This window comes from Alosa alosa, chromosome 11 (assembly GCF_017589495.1).
Source record: "Alosa alosa isolate M-15738 ecotype Scorff River chromosome 11, AALO_Geno_1.1, whole genome shotgun sequence".
NCBI classification, from domain to species: domain Eukaryota; kingdom Metazoa; phylum Chordata; class Actinopteri; order Clupeiformes; family Clupeidae; genus Alosa; species Alosa alosa.
In genome coordinates, this window is record NC_063199.1 from 11,966,489 (window position 1) to 11,986,351 (window position 19,863).

Here is a 19,863-nt window from a genome sequence, read left to right on the forward strand (position 1 = left end):
ACTAAAGAAACTATGTCTGCTTCAAAAGGAATACTGATGATGCCATCTACTGGTGAATTCACACAGTTATTTGAAAACTATTACTACAATTCAGTAGTGATCCTAAAGACAACTACAGGCTATGTTTCAGTACCCAGAACATAACTACTCAGTCAGTGTGTTGACATACATACAACTCAGTTGTATTATTGTTCTCTAGTAACATACTCATTACATCAGACTCTTTCTTAAGTCGAGCAAAGTAGGCTACTACATCATGGACACTACATATACACTTCCCCCATTACCTGAAGATGCCCTAATATGTTCCCAGGTAACCTATCTACTTTAAAATCAATTAACCTTCAACAAAAGACCACTGGCATAGCAGTACACCACTGAATAGCTAAAATAACAGAGGTAGCCCAACACTGAGAAACCTCAATATCTCAGATTCAGGCATATAATTGCATTTCTTTAAATGTTAGGTCTTAACGGAAGTAAGGAGAGGCAACTCTCACAATACCTTACAAATGCATGGCCAAACACTGTCTTCTCACAGTTCCTTGGGAATAATAATTGTACATCTAGGGGCATTTTCATTTTCCTAAATACAAAAACTACATATTGCAACTTGAAATTTCTAAATGTTCTAGAATAGAGATTACATGAATATTGCATATCTTACAAGTGTTTTGTAAACACTGCAAACCAATACCAAAAGAGCACTGGTTGGGTTTGGCCTGAAAACATACCAAAAATTCTGAGCACACTGGTATCGACAAAACAATGAGTTAAATTGTACACATGATGTACACATTGTGATCAGATATCCACTACGGGCTGTACTATGGTCATTGATACATATCATCTCTTAGTAGAATTAATCTTAAGGCTTATCATGGCGTACAGACAACTGCAATTTATAGATTGCATTTGCAGCAATCAGGAAAAAGTAAAAATGTATGTCTTACACCTATTATCTCAAACACAATGACATTCTGCTCACAACTTAGAAACCTTAGCAGTTAAAATTACCTTTTTTGTTTGAACATTAAGCTGATAAATTTCACTAAACCAAATAGCCTAACTTTAAAACAAGTAGGCTACATCCAATAGACTTCTTCTCTTTCTTTTGAATTGATATGTTGTAACGTGACCTTCCTAAAACCTACTTAAAACAAGATACAGTGGCTTATTCACAATGTATCTTCTAGGCTGCATTTAGTGTAATTAGTGCAGGTTCCCAAATATCCAAGATGCAATGGTGATGTTCTGATAACAGTTGATAAGCAGTTGTCTTTCAATATAGGAGACAAATATTATGTTTAAAAACACCAGATATGTACTGTGATATAAATATATTGACAATTTTATCAACTTAGAACTGTATCACTCACAAGCACATCTAGAGAATATATTCCCCCGAACAAAAACTCTTACACTACTCACTCTTTGATATTGTGAAACAATGTTTTACGGCTCATTTTATTTCATATATAATGACAACGAAAGGGGTAACTGGTATATACACTGATGCAAGCGCTTTGGCTAGATTCCAACCAAAATCTCTCAAATTATGTGCAATTAGGTGTAATTCTGCATTGTAATTGGGTGTGCTCCATTGTAGTAGTAACATTTTGTAAAATCTAATTTGGTCAAAACAAGAAAATCTAAAGCTAAAGCTACAGTTTGAACAACACAAATGAATTCTTTGTTTTTTCCTTCAAGTCTCCATACTAGTTGCATAACGTTTGCCATTCTACCAGTTAAAATTCTCACAAAACTCGACTCATCCTACTCGTCCTGACAACAAAATTTGGTGTGCTTTCTTTTAAAAAGTACCATGACATTTCTAAGATTAACAAAAATATCTGAAGTTTAGTAACACTTACGCAAATATTTGGCATAACCCATACTTGCACTTACATTTTGCAATAAAACATGTTCAGAAAATAAAAGTTGAAAATGATTAATAACCGGCCAATTCCAGCTTATTCCAGCTCAAAAAGGAACCACGTGTTTAAAATGCTGGTTGGGAAACCATTTGTAGAATAAGTTTCATCTATTACTTTCCTTAACCAGGAATAACTCTAGCAAGAAACCCTTTACAACACAGCAGCAATGTTGTCCATTACCCTGCTTTTCACATGTAAAGTGGTAAACCTGCAGTGTCTGTAGAACACGTGTGACATTGTTTAGTCTCTGGGATAGGTGGCTGGCCACAATAAGCCCAGACCATATGTTAGGGGTGCACAGTAGTGTTCTACTGACAGGATATCTGAAGGTTTACTTTTCCAAAACTTCAAACCTGAGACACAGCTTCAAAAAAAGAGGACATACGTAAGGGGTAAACATGTCTCCTTCCGTTGTGCAAACTGCATTGTTCTTGTTCTGTACAAAACCATTAGAGGGCCGTGTGCGTATGAATTAGAAGTTCATTTGGCAGCAGGTCTGTCTCATCAGGCTGGCAGAGGGGAAGGACAGGACAAATATGAAGAGGAATGGGAGTGTGTGTGTTTCAGTTCTGAAGCAGGACTGGATCTTCCAGCTCATGAAACGGGGCACTACTGCTCTGGCTGTCCCCAGAGTCTGAGTCATACGGCATGTCTGGTAGCTCCGTAAAGCCAAGTGCTATCTGGTCATCCTCCAGGTCTGACCGGTTGTGCACAACCCCTTCATCCTCTTCCTGCTCTGGGATATGGAAGTCCTGGGGGATGTACATCATCTCGGGGTAATTGCAGCTGACCAGGTCACTGGTCGTGGTCAGCGAGACCTTGCGGAAGGCCAAAAGGTGCATGTGGGAGGACTTGGCATACTTGTAGCGGCAGAAGCCCAATGACTCCACTGCAATTCGCCAGCTGCGCATCATGGTTGCATGGCGGTTCTGGTGGGAGGAGTCTGGTGTGATGATGAGGAGAAGGCCGTTGAGGTTGAGCAGCTCGTGGGCCTTCTTGCAGCAGATCCAGCGCTGGTATGGAGAGGGGAAGTAGGACAGCAGCAGAGAGAAGACCACCACCTGAAAGAGCTGCGCTGGCAACGCCTCAATGGGGCCCTGCAGTTGCTCTAAGAAAGCCTCCATGGCATCAGAGGCCCACTGCAGAGGCTGCTGCAGCTGCAGGTTCAGGAAGTCACACTTGTACACACTCTGCAAGTCAGAAATGTGTGGTAGGTGGTAAAGGTTACACTGAAAGGTTATACTTGAAAAGAAAAAAATGAAAATCTAAATGATAATACTCCAACACAGCTGCCCCAAAAATTGATAACTCAATGTACAGTTCCACCTTTACAGATAGATTGTTGTGATTGTCAGAATATTTCCAAACACTGTTTCCTAAACTGAGATGAAGGAATTATTCAATCATACCTCAACTGCAGGCACTATGTCAATACCAACTGTGAAGAATTCATCAAATTTCAGAAAGGGGTTAAAACAGCTGCCCACATCCAATAGCCGGATCTTGCCTGAATGAAGAGTAGACCTATGGCAAAAATAAGTCAATTAAGCCAACTAATCCACAGGACATCTTGGTTTAAGTCAACAACTAAGAGATGCATTAGTTATCTTACTTCTAGTTACTGGAAACAGAATTTCTACAGATTGACCAATAATACAATAAGAAAAGAAGTATAATACTAAAAGTTCAGTTCATACACTAAAATGACGACACGAATAAGACAGTACCTTGAAGAGGACTGAGACTGGACATTTACAGCAGGCCCACCAAAGGCAAACTTTGCACTTTTCTCATCTTTTTCCAGCATTCTCTTCATTCCACCATCAAGAAAATAGTCTTGACAAATACTGAGAAGAAAAATAACAATATTTTAAATTATAATAAAATATATAATAATAATATTTTAAATATATATATATATATATATATAAATATATATATATAAATTAAAAATTAAAAAATTAAAATAACAGTTTGACCAATAACGTATGCCGAAACCGATATTTGCTTATTTGTTTGTTTACCTAATTTTTGCTGTTAAGGCAAGGATACAACAAAAATATTTTTTCAAAAATTACTGAACCAGTTTCAGGTCTTCCAATCGTCAGGTCTGAATGGCCCAGTCCGTGCATAACACAACATTTAGCTAGTGCAGACTTGATGCAACATAACAAATAAACATCAGCCACTGCCATCGGTAAATGTCATAAATTCACCAATATCACTATCAATATCAATAGATCATATATTCGCCAATATCACTATCAATATCAATATCAGTCAGCAAGGCCGATATCAGCGGATACCAGTGTTAGCCCGATATATCTGTGCATCTCTAGTTGAACCATAAGTTCTGAAGTAATTTCTACAACACTGATGTATGTTTGAAATTGACATTATTCCTTTGGTTGTCAGTTTGGATGGACAGGAGTTAATTACCAAAATGATGCCTATTATCTCAATCATTGAGTACTTGTGTTGTGTATCCATGCAGTGCTTTTATCCATGTTCCATCTTATTTTTTCTCATTTGTTGTACACTCCCAGCCACCATCCAGAGTTCCATGCCAACTTGCCAAGGGTGTCCTGAGGACAGCTAGCCTAACATCAAACCAAAGACAAGATCCCTCAATGGCAGTCCCATACCTCAATTACCAGAGTTACACCTTTGATGCACACCTTGTGCCATCAACCTTCACAGGACACAGATGCACATTCTCTGATGTGCACTTCACACTAGTCTGTCACCAAACAGTCTGTCACTACAACACAATTTAAAACAGAGTCTGTTTGATTCTGGCAAAACTGTTGCTGATATTTACACTCACTTAGCTCATTACACCCCTCCTATCTGTGCTCCTGAAAGTAATGTGTTGTGTTTGTGCTATGGCTGGATAAAGCAAGACTTAAGTTATGTGAGTGCCAGTAAAGGAACAGTTATTCTGATCAACCTTGCATTTAGAAAGTCAAAAGATGGAGGATATGACGTAGGTTTAAGTTATTAATAAAATGGAAAACAAAGAATTGTTTCCAATTTCCTCTGAATATAAAATTGAATAAAAAAAAGAGACATATTGGGGAAAGATCACCATCATCAATGTTACCTCCTAACCTACCAACATTTCATGCACGTCCAAAGCATGCCTCATGTCATGTGCCAATCAAGCTACTCACATCAAGCTAATTCTATTATGTTTGCTGTAATATTGGCATAACACAGCCATTAATGGTTCAGAACAGTTGTATACTTAGTCAAAGAGTGCCCTACCTGCGACACCATTCAATACGAACTTCTCCTTCACAGTTTTTAGTCCAGTAGTTATCAGCCAGGTTCTTCATGGCCACAGCATACTCGCTGAGGGTTCGCTCATCCTCACAGTGCTCCCGCCAAATCTTCTCAAAGTCACCCACTGAAAAACATCAGAAGAGGAAACACTGATCACCTTTCTTTACCAGACAGTAGAGTAATAGATTTTCTTTTAAATGCTGTAGCCTAATCATCATTTAGTTGTCATTTAGCATCTCTAACCCAGTATTAACATTATATATTTGTTATCTATCACAAGTTTAACATCTCTGAGAATGTGCATTCATACCTGGCATTAACTTACTTTCTTTATGCAAATCTATCAACCTTTGTTTAATATTTATTTAGTGTAGACATAGTCCTCCTGGCCCCCCGCCCCGAAGCAAACAACAGCAAGTGACTAACTACCATGTGTGTTAACTTATAAGACCTGGCACCCTTTGCCTGTTCTAAGCAGAAAACAATTATGTTGCCACTCTATTTGCAAGGTACCATAACAGAAAAAAAGTATTAAGGATCTACTGGGGGTCAATTTAATTGGTGATGAAAGATCACAACAATGCAGTTTTACATAAACTTCATGAGACTCTCTGGCACGGAAAGACGAGCCACAAATTAAACAACTGAACCCAATATGTCAACCAGAATTCAGAATTTTTATGGATTAGTTTGGAATAGTTATTTCTAATGTAAAGATCCTCTAATCACTACACAAATTGCTCAGAAACCCTTGCAATCCAAGCCTAAGACTGCTTCCAAGAATATGACTTACTATTGTTTACACTCACATCAACATGTAACATTGTGTCTGTGTGTCAGTGCAAACTTGTGTGTGTGTCTGTATGTATGTATGTATGTGACTGTGTGTGTGTGTCTGTGTGTGTGTGTGTGTGTGTGTGTACAAGCTTGTGTGCACTGTCTTCCAGTGTACAGTATGTGTATGTTCCTGTGTATGCACATGCAGTGATCATAGTGATCCAAGCAGCCACTGATGTCAGTAGCAGAGCCCACTATTGACGGAATTGCATGTAATTCAGTGTGCATGCAAATACTGTGGAAAATCAGATTACGTAAACCTGTTTTGTACAGCATGTCAAATTAACTTTTAACCTTCAATTGGCCAGTGCCATAATAAATTGCTTAATTTTACCAGTAAACCCCTCCCCCAAAAGTGCTGAAACCTTACAATAAATACTCAAAGCAGGCAACATTGGGGCCTCCCCTGTCTTCTCAAAGGACTACAGTTGATTTGTGCTGCTAAACAGTTCCCCAACAAGAAATGTATTCGATAGAACTTAAATCATTTTTTAAGTATAAAAATATGATTTAGTTTTCTGCTAACTTGCTACTATGTAACACTAAATAAAACCATAATAACAATATACTTCCCTGGGATAATATAATGCATGCTAGCGATAGGCTTAACAGATCATGCCTTATTATCCAGGTATAAGGTCCAAGAATGGATCATCTGTTTTCTCTTTATCACACAAGAGTCAGCCCTCGCAACACCAAGAAAGGACAAGTGCAATCACTACTTTTGCACGTCTCTATAAACTATGTATTGTCCAACATAATGTCTTCTTACACCAATTGTATCGTTTCATGCCTAGACAACATTCTACGAATAACGCCATTTGGGACATAGGACTGACTCCCCTGAGCCACACTGAGTTACACAAAACAACCATGCTAGCAGACGAACGCTACAAAGGCTATGTAGACGTTTTTTTTTTTTTTGTATAAGGCCTACGACAGTGTTATACGATACTGTCAGTCTTATCTTGTTCAGAGTGGGTCAAAACTTAACAAGAGACCCTGCTGAAACTGACTTTTTAGTGGTTGCTTCTGAAGATATTAGGTATTGGAATAACAGGCTGTGAGTGTGTTGAAATTCTGCAAATCTTAGTTAATTAATCAACGCTAAACTAGCTTCTAGACAACAACGACATTGAACGGACTAGCCATCTTTAAAAGGACCTTGAAACATATAAACTAACCAGACTAGCTAATTTAGCGTGAGCTGTGTAACGTTAAACGTCAACCCCGTTAACTAACTGTCACCATTGACGTTAGCTACTAGCTAGCAAGTCCCAACTGGATTACCACATCAAAGACCTGTGATGACGGAAACAGGAAATTAACGTTAATATAAATTACTCTTGCTTTGCTACTTAGATGTTAAGCAACACAATAACGTTAATGCATTACCTGACAGTCTCCTGTTGGCTGTAAAGCTAACTTTCAAATAATGTTCGTAAAGTCTCGTTGTAGCGTTAGCTATGATATAACGAGTAACGTTAGCCTACCTTCAACATATTTCCTGCGGAGTTTTCGGTGGACATTCTTCACTACACCAGATAATTTTTCCTGTTCAAGTTTTTCAGTCCTGATGGATTTAGAATAAGGAATGAGGTGAAACGACTCCTGGTCCATTCCACTACCACCGTTAAGAAAGGCCATTGCATTAGTTCGGTGGACATCCAGTGCTCTACCGGCACGCTGGCACACTCTTTCACCAGTGTTCGGTGCAGATGATCAGCCCAAACATGACGGATTCAAGAGCAGATTTAGCAGCCCACGTGATTAGGACGATTTCACGAGAGTTCTTTTGCACTGACAGTGTGCAAATCATAGACTGTAAACAGTCTATGTATACAGTCTATGGTGCAAATTTACAAGAGAAGTTCCGAAAACATACACAGGTGTGAATCCTGACTGATACATACATTTATGGACAAAATTCTTAAGGAAAAAATAGAGAAGGCCAGTTAAAGAAAATATATAAATATAATTGTAAGATTAGTAATGGCAGAATGACAGAATGAACAGAATGACAGGTTGTCATGGAGATGTCAAATTCAGCCTCCATAAAAGGCTAGAAGCTACTTGCCTGTTAAAAGTAGTTAGATGGTTAATGCTGATGGCGTATACCAGAGTAAGCTGTTGTTCCAGTTACATCTTGTGAGTTATCATCGACATCTTTTTTTTTTTTTAAACATATGGCTAGCATAGTTTATATGAGTTATAAGGACAACTAATTGGTTATTGCTAGCAGACTAGCGTTAATTGGCATAGCAATAATGGCAGCGATCACCAGTGTAACATTAGCTAGTTAAAGTATTTAGGTATTTTAGGTATCTAGCGCAAAATTAATAACTTACAATATGTGGAGATCATTTTAACATCAACTGACTCCAACCTTGTAGCTGGGTATGGGCATTCAGTGGAAATCAACGACTTTTTACACCTGAAAAAGGCAAAGGCACATCACCTTCTATGCTGAAACATGCTTGTTTTGAATCCAGCTGCTCACCAGTAATATAGCAGCCAACCCCATTCCTATAGACTAATGTGGATTCTCGTGAAAAAGTGCATCTCTTAACAGGCACAGGAAAGAATGAAGACAACATGAAGAAGGGAAATTATGTCCATTACCACTGTTCGTTTAGTTCCTCAACATCTGAAGAGGATGAGATACAAGAACAGACAGAAGATTGCCAAGACCCAGGGGTAATGAATGAAGGTAATAATGCCCTACAGCCTACACCCTGAAATGATACATGAAATGATTGACAAATAAAATTCCTTAAGTTTATTTTTCCTTCAGGGCTTAGTCCAAACATTTGACTTTTATCCTCTATTATAGATGTCAATGGTGTTGCACAATTACCAAAAACCACTCAGGTAGTCTTTGAGATCCATTCTGGCCGGCCAGTGCCTCGTCTCTGTGAGCCACGTCACCTGTATGGTGTCTCTGGACACTTGTCGCAGACCCTTTCTCGCTGGCCAAAGGAGTGTGAAGTTATACCAGAAGAAATACATCACATCGGTGAGAGAAATAGGCACACTGCAAATAGTATACTCTATGTTAATATACAGTGTGCAAAGTGTTGACTCAACAGTCACTTAATTTCAGACTGGACGTCTCCGTCTCCTGAGCCTTTTTGTATCCCAGAATCTGAAAAATGGCCCCGATACCAGAATGTGGGGGGAGGCACTCTTGTTTATAACTCACAAGCAGGTCATTTCATAATTTACATGATCATTGTTTTCTGAAATGCAGTATGAAGTCCAAAACAACATATAATGCTGAATGGTGCTGTCATATAGATGTATTTACATGTAAGATACTTTTACAGGTAAGGAGCTCTACTTCACAGGGTCTCGTCCAGGGGGGAATCGTTCACCTCTTTCACAGGCCTCTATACCCCTCTCTGGGCCTGATGACACCACTCTTCTTTTTGAGGGCCGCTTTGAATGTGCCAACTTGATGTCTGCACACAGAATGTAAGTTGGCTTTCAGTGTGAATGAAAATGTAATGAAATTAGTTGATAGATGGAATGTTTGCTTGGTACTGTAATTGCTAATCTTGCTAACTAATATATTTTGTAATTCTGTATAATTGATGACATCCAACAACAAGCTTTTTAACAGTTAGGCCTCTTGATTCATAAAATATGAAGGCTGTTAGTAGAACAGATTTGAGTTCCATTGAGATACCATTGATTGTGGCCTCTTTGCTCCAGTGAGAAGGCCGATATCTGTTAAAGGAAGAAAGGCTATGTTCAGACTTATAGCCATTATGAAGGCTCAAATGTTGATCAGAAAAACACAGACTAAACAGCTTTTGTAAATATGCCCCAAGTTTACATTTCAATGGGTCCAAATTACAGAGTATTCCGAAATTGCACATGCACTTAGAGATTTCACTAAGCCAAAGGCGTTACATTGCTTCTATTGTCATGTATTGATCATACACAGTCATGGTCATTTCACATGGACGATTAATAATTTTGTTGCCTTCTCATTTCAGTGGGCAGTTTGACTATGACCTCATGCTCCGGCCTGACCTCTACACTAAGAAGCACACCCAGTGGTTTTACTTCCGAGTGAGGAACATGCGGGCAGGCGTCCCGTACCGGTTCACCATCACCAACCTCCTGAAGGCCACCAGTCTTTATGAGAAGGGCCAGAAACCCCTATTGTACTCAGAGGAGAAGGCCAGAGCCTTTGGTGTGGGTTGGCACCGTGTAGGTTATGACGTGTCATACTCTCGTAACGAGTGCTTTTACCTTGGCTTACCCTGCTTCTCCCTCTCTTGGAGTTTAGTCTTCCCTTATGACCAAGACACGTGCTACCTGGCCCACTGCTATCCATACACTTATACCAAGTTGTGGGCATACCTCTCAAAGATAGAACACAGCCCCAGGCTCTCTTCTTTCTGCAAGATTCGGACACTCTGTCGTTCACTGGCAGGCAACTTGGTGCCAGTGCTGACAGTGACCAGTCCCTCACGCAAGTGTGGTGAATGTGAAGCAGCCCATAAGCCGGCCATCGTGATCACAGCCCGTGTCCACCCTGGAGAGACCAACAGCTCCTGGGTCATGAAGGGCATCATGGACTTCCTCCTGAGTGACACACCTGATGCACGACTGCTCCGAGATGCTTTCATCTTCAAGTTGGTGCCCATGTTGAACCCAGATGGTGTGATAGTAGGAAATTACCGCTGCTCTCTTACTGGCAGTGACCTAAACCGCAGCTACAACTCAAATCTGAAGGACTCTTTCCCCACTGTGCATGCCGTGCGGACTATGGTCCATAGGTAAAGATGTTTAGACTGTATATGCTGGATGCACACTAGCCTGTTGTCATAACACACATTGTTTTAGAATGCTAGTTTGAAGGACTATAATATTAATGATTACTACAAAAGTATTAGTAGAATGCAGTGTAGGCTACATCACTTTAGTGTGCTCAATCTTACATTACAGCTTAATAATATTTGGAATCAACTTTCAACAAAATGAAAAAGTAAATTAAAGAATATATTATTATTTTTTGTATATAGTAGAGATGGTACTGCTAGAGGTTTATCAGTTTAGAACATACTGTATAAGCAAAGCGTAGTGGTTGAAAACCTTTTACACTCACAAGTGTTCTATGTCAGATTGTGTGAGGAGCGTGAGGTGCTGCTGTACTGTGACCTCCATGGACACAGCCGTAAGCAGAACGTCTTCACCTACGGCTGTGAAAGGGCGGCCGGCCGTCAGCTGCATGAGCGGATCTTTCCCCTGATGCTGAGTAAGAACTGCCCTGAAATGGTAAGCGCTTCACAACTGAATGATTCCCATGTAACATAACAAAGGCACTCACTACTTATTTGGATGCAATAATGGGCAGTACTCGTAATTATCGTAGACTGAACAACTATCTACATTTTATACAATATTTAGCACACCTTACACAATCTTTTGAAAAGCAACCGAGCTGTGATGTAAAACTATTAAACAAAAGTATCCGAGTATCCTAGTTGTTTGCCATACAGATAAGTATAAGTATAAGTAAGTATATATACTCTTTTGATCCCGTGAGGGAAATTTGGTCTCTGCATTTATCCCAATCCGTGAATTATTGAAACACACACAGCACACAGTGTACACACAGTGAGGTGAAGTACACACTAATCCCGGCGCAGTGAGCTGCCTGCATCAACAGCGGCACTCGGGGAGCAGTGAGGGGTTAGGTGCCTTGCTCAAGGGCACTTCAGCTGTGCCTACTGGTCGGGGCTCGAACCGCCAACCCTCCGGTTACAGGTCCGAAGTGCTAACCAGTGGGCCACAGCTGCCCCTACGGTTACGGCCCCTATGTGTTACCCTAATGTGCCACACACTCAAAGTCAAACATAACTGTCCTACTGACACAGTACTGTGATAGAATTTTTACCCGTATAGCAGATATACAGAGTCCAGGAGAGCACTTTTCTGATTCTGTCTGTCTGTGAAGTTCTCCTTTCAGAACTGTAAGTTCAAGGTGCAGAGAAGTAAGGAGGGGACAGGTCGCATAGCTCTATGGAAACTTGGAATCCTCAACAGCTTCACATTAGAAACCTCCTTTTGTGGCTCAAGCATTGGTATGTGACTGTTAGATGCATATGTTTTGTATTAGTTATGTACTTACTGTAGAGCAAACAATCATTTAATTATTGTGTTTTTATTTTCCACACCACACCCATAATGAATAGAGAGCTTTCCCAGGTTGGTTTATGCTGGTTCAGAGGGTTTTTTATCAAATGTTCTGTTGCAGGTCAACAGAAGGGAACCCATTTCAGTATAAAGGACTTAGAGATGTTGGGAGCTCACTTCTGTGATACACTGCTGGACTACTGTGATCCAGACAGGACCAAGGTGAGTGTGAAGGTCCATGTCTGTCTATCCCTTGTAGACTTATGTTGTACCTTCATCTGACCAATATTCTGTAGAAACCAGGGCCAGAGTGGGACTATTACCGGGAGATTTTAAGCTCCAGTGACTGTGTACACATACAGTCCAGGCTGGAAGATGGCGTAGCGCGACTCGCTGGGGCACCTGCACCGCACACTGGCAACCCGGGTTCGATTCGCGCCCCGTGGTCCTTTCCAGATCCCACCCCGACTCTCTCTCCCACTCGCTTCCTGTCATTCTCCACTGTCCTGTCTCATTGAGGCAATAAAAAGCCCCCATAATAATGCCATAAGATAAAAGCCCAAGTGTATAATGACTACATTAATGACTGCTCTCTAATGGGTAGGATACTAACAGACTGATGAGAGATATGTATCTAATGCCAAATGTGTAACTTTACTAGAGGTTTTGTGTGCAAGCCCAACCCACCATTCATTCCTGTTGTACTGGAAACAAAAAACTCTTGCATTCTTCAGTTGTACATTTTTTATCATAGCTTTGAATTTTGGAATGGAATTGCCTAGTATTTTCTAATGTTTGTGATACTTAAGGGGGCCGTTCTTTTTTTAGTACAATATGTGTATAAGAGAGCTGCAAGACTCACTCCGACAGGAAACCACCCTGACCCTTGCAGAAGCACCGCACAGTGACAACGTAAGGTACGTTATACCTGTACCTCTATATCTCTAAGATAGTACCATAATATAGTTGTATTATACTTACAGTGGTTTTATTATACTGGGTATAACTAGTTTGTACAAATAAAACTATTATACACTGAAATATATTGTTATATTGTTTTTGACATGTTGGTTTGTTATGTCCTATTTGTGAGTCCAACTCGTTCCTGATGAAATGATCTGATCTTGTCCTGTTTCAGCACCAGTGGATCTAACAGCTCTGACTCTGATGGGCCTCCAGCCCATCTTGAGGCCTTACAGGTGCATGAAAAGGACAAATGTCACCTCACTTTTAGAATGTTAAGGTTTATCATATTATCATTACTTAGAAACTGACATATGTGACTGCAAAGTATTGCCCTTGCTTGTCTTGCAGCAATGGCTCTGTAGGAGCATCTTAAAGCTAAAAGTAGCTTATATATTGCCAACTTTAGGAGAAAATCTTATAAACAATGGCTGAGTCAGTCCTAACTTTGAGATGCTTGGCATTTTACTGAGTGATTCACAAAGTGCCGCAGCAGTATAGGGTTACACCTAAGTTTGATCAAACTAAAAAGTAGTCGAGAGGATTGCTAACTCACTAAGACAACTCCCAAACAGTAAGGCCCAATCCCAATACTACCCCTTCACCCTACCTAGATTGCTGAATTGCTAAAAATGATTTACATGAATTACCTACAGTATATTGCACAAATGACACTATACCTTAAAATCATGTATCAAATCTAATTTTGACCAGATCTGAAGACAAGCAAATGCCATGCATTCTGTTTTCACTTTTAAGATACATATCCAGCTAAGCCTTTTGCAATTATCATTCTTCTTTGTGTACACTTTGCCTTCCACTTATTTTCTCCTCTGTCTTGCCTAGATGATTAATCGTAAAAAGTCAATGAAGTCCAAGAAACAGAGGGACTGTTCTTGTCTACTGAGGTATAAAGAGAAAACTCCTGAAGAGAATAAGGTGATAAACTTCAGATGATCATGTAATATTGGAGTTATACAAAGTACAAAACCTGTTTTGGATTAACCAAAGCAGGACTTTCATCTAATTGTCAAGTAGTACTTATTACTGCACAAACATGTCTTTTTTGCACTGTACCTTGATTGTTTGCCTTTTTGTAAGTTGCTTTGGATAAAAGTGTCAGCTAAATGACTAAATGTAAATGTAAGATGTGAAAACTTAAATAATATAGGTTAAGGGCTGCTGCTGTTGATTCTCCTTATGGAGGAATTTTATTAGTTATCATTCATTTTCAGATTAATCTAATTGACAGCTTATACTTTTCCTCCAGGATAGTGATGTCAAAGATGGCGTACGGAAAGGCAAATATACCCTTAAACCTGTGAGTTCTTCCTCATAACTCAATTCACATAATACTTGGCTGAATATGGAAAACTTGTCAAAATAAATAAATGCTAGGAAACTGATGAGGGGTTAATAACAGTACAATTTTTACCCCTCTCTCTCTCTCTCTCTCTCTCTCTCTCTCTCTGTGTGTGTGTGTGTGTGTGTGTGTGTGTGTGCATCTAACGTCATGACAGCTATGTGTTCCTCAGCATATGCTCAGGAGAGGAAAACAGGAAGCTCCACTGGAGTCCGCTGATGCCAGCAGAAAGGTGTTGACCAGAGTGCATACTTTGCTGTAAAAAAAGTCCACAAGACCAGAAATACATCATAATATGTATATATAAACAACAGAACAGGGTGCACTACAACCATCATACTGATATCTCATCTCAGTCATCTGTAATTCCTTACCACCAACTGCCTTTTTCAGGATTCTGTCAAATTTCTCCACCTCTGAAATAGTCGTGTCATGTGAGGCCAGTCTGTTTTCTGTTCTCTCCACAGATGTCTGTGCTATACCTGGTCTTTGATAATGAGAAAGGGTCAGTGAAATCAAAGGTATTATTAGCCTTGCAGACACAACTAAACTGTACCTCTGACTGATTGACTCTCTTATCAGTCTTTCACAATGTTCTCACCCCATTACTGGTATATGTTTCTAAATCAAATGTGTCAAATCAAAGCGTTTGTTGATCTTCTTGTCTGTGCTGTACGCTTCTCAGTCAGACTACTTGCGCCACCTGATGGCAGGCTACATTAGGAGCCGGATGCAGATGGGCTTGAGCAACACTCTGAGTGGTAAGACAGACCTGTCTATTGCGCCGTTTAAATAGATTGCTTTTTTTGTTTACTTAAAATACCTTTTAGACTCTTTATTTTGCAGTCTGTCCCTCAGTTTGTTTGTGTGTGTGTGTGTGTGTGTGTATACCTATTTGTGTGTGTGTGTGTGTGTGTGTGTGTGTGTGTGTGTGTGTGTGTGTGTGTGTGTGTGTGTGTGTGTGAACGTACATGTGTTTTTGACAGGTTTGGACTTAGGTCCCATCACCATGCCTTCAGGGGCGCCACGAAAAGCCAACCAGTTGTCTGGCCTTGGTCACCTGGCATGTGGAGACAAGCGCATTTGGCGACTATCACCAGTCCAGTGTGAGTATCTTGTAATTCTTCATAGTATACTGAATATAATTTCCCATGAAATGATGATCTTTGCCTAACAAGAATTGAAAACTGATAGCTATAGAAATGAAAATGAACATGACTTGAACACGGTGAAGGACAAGTATTGCTCAACATAAATTAAATAGGTCTGGTGTTGGACTTGCATGCACCATCACTAATGACATAATGGCATACATAATAGAATGTGTAATTTCTATGGCGACTTTTCTTTTACTATGGCCATTTTGTTGTCTAATGTTATAAAAAGTTGTACTGACCACAGAACACTGGCAGAACAGTCCTGAATGACTTATTTTCCTTCTTAAATAGTTGTAATCCTATCATTAAAATAAAGATAATATCTCTGCAACATTAAATGAAGTCAGCATTTCATCAGACATGACATTTACAATAGACAGAATAATGAGACTGAATAGGTTTTCTATTTGTTTCCTTGTCATGTACTGTGCACAGGGAGGGGGTCCAAGTCACACCCTGCACCTTTCACGCTACCTGGCATGACTAACAGGTAGGATCACAAACATAACTGTTCCTAAGTACTACAGAACGTTTCTTGACAGGGACTGTTATTTATCTGCTTTGCAAGACCTGGTTGGTTGCTTGCTAAACTATTTACGGATACTGACAGGTGCTGGAAATGGGAAGTCCTTGACTTGTCTGCTCATATGTTGATCAACACTCATTCAAATACAGAAATATTCTGGTGCACATCTCTGCTCATGTCAGTCTTCTTCAAAGAGCCAACCAGCGGGCAGTTTGTGCTGACTAATACCCTTATCCAAATACTAATAGAACTAGCATCGGAAATCAAAAGCTGCTGTCACAAATATTTAAGGATATCATGCTGATTCTCACTGGTGTTGTGTGTACATACAGACAGGGGGAGTACAGGACAGCTGAGTGTAAGCGTGGTCAGTGGCATGGTGTGGTTAAGGATCAGGCGACATCACCAGACAGGAAGTCAGAGCATGTGATTGGAAAACCGTGACATAAATCACCAACCAACATGTCCAATAACAACAACAAAGATGTCTTCTTTAATCTACTGAATGCATCAATCACTTAATAGACATTGTAGGTTGACATGAAGTCGCCTGTTTCAGGTTTATTAAAATCTGTATGCTAAGGTTACCATAAACAGAGTTTGTACTTAATATATATACTGGTACTTACTATATATTTGCACATCATAGGGAGTTTACTACATACAGTACTTCACTAGGTTTTGATTCTGCGAAAACAACTAAAAGCAGCACATTGAAAAGTGTCCAAGTGAGTGAGGGTGATTATTGCACTGCATATGTTATGCTGTTAGCAGTACTAACAGAGCATTCACTTACAATCAATCATAAAGAATCGTGTGTCTTATCTAGAATGCAATGGCTGGAAACTAAGGGTGCAATTGGCTTGTTTTTTCAAACTATAAAATGAGAAGATAACTAAAAATAACAGTACTGTGGTATGACAGTATTCCTTGTGTAGAACTCTGGTGGCCTGGAATCAATTGTCGATACTTATGTCAGACTGTCATAGTGATCTCACCTGTGTAAGCTAGATGTGGGCAGCAAGCGAGCAAATTACTGAATGATGCACTGGCTGGATTGAGGCCAAGGTGTTGAAGCTCACAGAAACCATATGGCTGTTGACTGAGCTGATATCTATCAGCACTCTTATGTCTTATGTCGATTCCTTTCCCTGATTTAGTACTTGCAGTGTGTGTACATCTGTCTGACAATACCAGAAGCACACAGTTGTTTCAGTTGTGCTCTGAAAATCTCAAATGTGCTGTAAATATAGCCACAAGTGAAACAAAAATGTAACTGAAATAGTAGTAGTTAGTAACTAAATTTAAAAGAAAATTTAAAAGAAAACTGCCATGTAAAAATGTGTTAAGACTTCAAAACAGTTGCAAGCAACCAACCCAACCACAAATCCAACAAAAAATACATGTTTCGAGGAAATTATTAAAATAGGCCCGCCACCGATGGCACTTTAATATGCATTAATATGCAGATAATATATGTTACACCGAACGGAATGGAAACTTTTTTAAAAATCTGTTTCCTCTCCTGACAAGCTCAAAGCTTGAATTCAAACATAGCTGGTAGTAGCACCTCAGACTACTAGCAGTGGAATTTGGATTTTTTTACCAAATAAAATGTTATGCCATACCGAGACTGTCCTACTTACCGCATATATAGATTGCAGAAATTGATTACACAGTCATCGGATTTTAAAATAGTCATACCCATCATAGTATCCTTTAAGAGAAGCTGTCAATCACACTGGTAACCTGAGGATGGACCCTTTTCCTGTTACAGTTGAACAGACAGACTGCCCTCCCATGGCGGTAGCGCTTAGAGAGCAGCACATACAACACCGGGTTGACACACGGGTGCAGATACTGCAGCACCGTGCAGGTGAAGTAGAACATCTCCCAAGATTGTCCGTGACGGTACAGGCCCAGATAAAGACACAGCTCCAGTATGTAGCCTGGTAACCAGCACACGGTGAATGTCCCAGCGGCCAGGAAAACCATGAGGGAAGCCCGCCGAGTGTTGCGAGCACTGGCCACCGACATCACAGGGCTCTTATGTAAAAACAGCGTGAGACGGACATAATTAACTGCAATGACTAGCATTGGCACAAAGTAGTAGAGGACAAACTGGCTTAGCACCACCTGGTAATGATGCTCATGGATGGTGGGTAAGCAAATGCTGACATTGTTCATACTTGGGCCGAGGTTTTCCTTGGTGGCGAAGATCCGCAGTGGTAGGCTGATGAAGAAGCTGAGAGCCCACACCAGAACAAACATCAGGACCACCAAGTCCATGGTGAGGGGCTGGTAAGGGTTAGTGATGATCATGGCTCTGGCCACTGACACCGCACACAGAGAGTATGTGCTGGCCGCTAGCAGGAAGGCCAGCAGGAACTGATAGACCTGGCAGGAGGTGTCCCCCAGGGGCCAGGAGAAACTGACCGCTGAGTGCAGAGTGAAGGGAATGAGTAGCAGGGTGAAGAAGTCAGCAAGGGCCATGCTGAGCAGCAGGATGTCCAGACGATTTTTTCTCAGCGTGTTGTACTTGGCAAAGAGGGAGAAAACCAGCAGGTTGGCAAAGAAACCCATTCCTAATATCACTCCACAGGTGCAGGCAAAGATCACGGCATATGTGTTGTATGCCTGATGTCAGCAGCAGACGTAATAAAGCAAAAACGTGAAAGAACAAGTAAGACTTTAAATTGATTAGTATAAAACATTAACAATAACATTAAGTAGACATACATTTAAATGTAAAAAAATTAATAATAATTTTAATTAATTTTAATTAATTAATTAATTATATTTCCTGTAGAAATTTCTGTTTCGTAATTTCCTGTCAAGGCTAAAATACAAACATCTACTCACCGCCATTTTATGGTATTATGTCCTTATGTTACCCAAACTATATATTTGTAGGCCATTGGTGAAGTCAAATAATACTCTCTTGGCATTAAAAATACGGTAAAACTGAAAATTGTAACAAAGTTTTCCAGGATCCTCTCTGATTTAGATTCTCTACCTCTAATAGCTTGACATCAGTGGGATGGCAAACACACACACCAGTTGGATCTCAATTCATTCTGGTTGACTGAACTTCATTTAAAGTGAAAGAGAGCCTTTTCCACTGCAAATGTTTGGCTTCATCAGTGACCAATAATGATTCCCTAAAACTGATTCCTGTATATTTTGTTACATTGGATATTCAGTGATTTACCCATGATATTGGCATTCATTTGTATCAGTATGTCATTTTATAATTACATGGACTGCAAAGTAGTTGATGTGTACATTGCTAATATTCTGCTACTATTTTGAGGCCATCACTTAAATGTATCATATAATATGAGAACAGTCCAATATAGTGTGGAAAAGTCACATTTTGATATGTTTGCTTACTACATTCAAATAGAATTGTACTAGTTGGGTCTTGTTTTTGACTTATTTCAGTAGTTCTTTGGTCTTAATGCTCGTGCAATCACACTTTAACCATTCTCACTAAACCATTCGCTACTATTCTTATGTAAGTTTTCCAGGTTTGTTCCTGACTCATTGGCTTTACTCTGACAATCATATTTGTTGTTAGCTGGTGCATAAACTGAGGTTCTTATCAGCAGTGTTTATGATTCTGCTGTCTCTAATGGCTCATAA

At 39.8% G+C, this 19,863-nt stretch overlaps 3 protein-coding genes across 6 annotated transcripts; 1 reads left to right on the forward strand and 2 right to left on the reverse strand.

Moving 5' to 3' along the window:
* Positions 1 to 1,456: 1,456 nt before the first annotated feature.
* Positions 1,457 to 7,972, reverse strand: bmt2 (base methyltransferase of 25S rRNA 2 homolog). The gene is made up of 5 exons (XM_048256747.1): positions 7,553 to 7,972; positions 5,205 to 5,346; positions 3,665 to 3,784; positions 3,347 to 3,461; positions 1,457 to 3,127 (listed from the first exon to the last, which is right to left on the reverse strand). Exons 1-5 carry the CDS (start codon positions 7,704 to 7,706, stop codon positions 2,501 to 2,503), a joined length of 1,158 nt encoding a protein of 385 aa, XP_048112704.1. The 5' UTR covers positions 7,707 to 7,972; the 3' UTR covers positions 1,457 to 2,500.
* A 113-nt stretch (positions 7,973 to 8,085) lies between these two features.
* On the forward strand, positions 8,086 to 16,812 carry LOC125303177 (cytosolic carboxypeptidase 2-like). Of its 4 annotated transcripts, none has more exons than XM_048256744.1 (19): positions 8,086 to 8,207; positions 8,617 to 8,769; positions 8,893 to 9,075; positions 9,163 to 9,267; positions 9,386 to 9,533; positions 10,061 to 10,849; positions 11,195 to 11,348; positions 12,031 to 12,157; positions 12,331 to 12,431; positions 13,038 to 13,126; positions 13,348 to 13,408; positions 14,019 to 14,111; positions 14,443 to 14,493; positions 14,693 to 14,767; positions 15,003 to 15,056; positions 15,221 to 15,296; positions 15,522 to 15,641; positions 16,128 to 16,182; positions 16,551 to 16,812. In XM_048256744.1, the coding sequence occupies exons 2-19, from the start codon at positions 8,655 to 8,657 to the stop codon at positions 16,660 to 16,662; spliced, it is 2,508 nt and encodes an 835-aa protein (XP_048112701.1). In that variant the 5' UTR covers positions 8,086 to 8,207; positions 8,617 to 8,654; the 3' UTR covers positions 16,663 to 16,812. The 4 variants fall into 4 exon arrangements, with proteins under 4 accessions (XP_048112701.1, XP_048112700.1, XP_048112702.1 ...); XM_048256743.1 differs by having other exon boundaries at positions 8,632 to 8,769; XM_048256745.1 differs by having other exon boundaries at positions 8,632 to 8,769; positions 14,708 to 14,767.
* A 1,125-nt stretch (positions 16,813 to 17,937) lies between these two features.
* On the reverse strand, positions 17,938 to 19,086 carry LOC125303440 (galanin receptor 2a). Its single transcript, XM_048257202.1, has 2 exons — positions 19,081 to 19,086; positions 17,938 to 18,855 (listed from the first exon to the last, which is right to left on the reverse strand). Exons 1-2 carry the CDS (start codon positions 19,084 to 19,086, stop codon positions 17,938 to 17,940), a joined length of 924 nt encoding a protein of 307 aa, XP_048113159.1.
* Positions 19,087 to 19,863: the final 777 nt, after the last annotated feature.

Bases quoted from the DNA above. Each gene is read 5' to 3' on its own strand.
- bmt2 (XM_048256747.1), bottom strand. From the start codon at position 7,706: ATGGCCTTTCTTAACGGTGGTAGTGGAATGGACCAGGAGTCGTTTCAC. The intron at 5,347-7,552 runs GTAGGCTAACGT...GATGTTTTTCAG, and splicing joins CCGCAGGAAATATGTTGAAG to TGGGTGACTTTGAGAAGATT. The intron at 3,462-3,664 runs GTACTGTCTTAT...TTTTTGCCATAG, and splicing joins CAGTCTCAGTCCTCTTCAAG to GTCTACTCTTCATTCAGGCA.
- LOC125303177 (XM_048256744.1), top strand. From the start codon at position 8,655: ATGAAGAAGGGAAATTATGTCCATTACCACTGTTCGTTTAGTTCCTCA. The intron at 12,158-12,330 runs GTATGTGACTGT...GTTCTGTTGCAG, and splicing joins CTTTTGTGGCTCAAGCATTG to GTCAACAGAAGGGAACCCAT. The intron at 14,768-15,002 runs GTGTTGACCAGA...TTCTCTCCACAG, and splicing joins CCGCTGATGCCAGCAGAAAG to ATGTCTGTGCTATACCTGGT.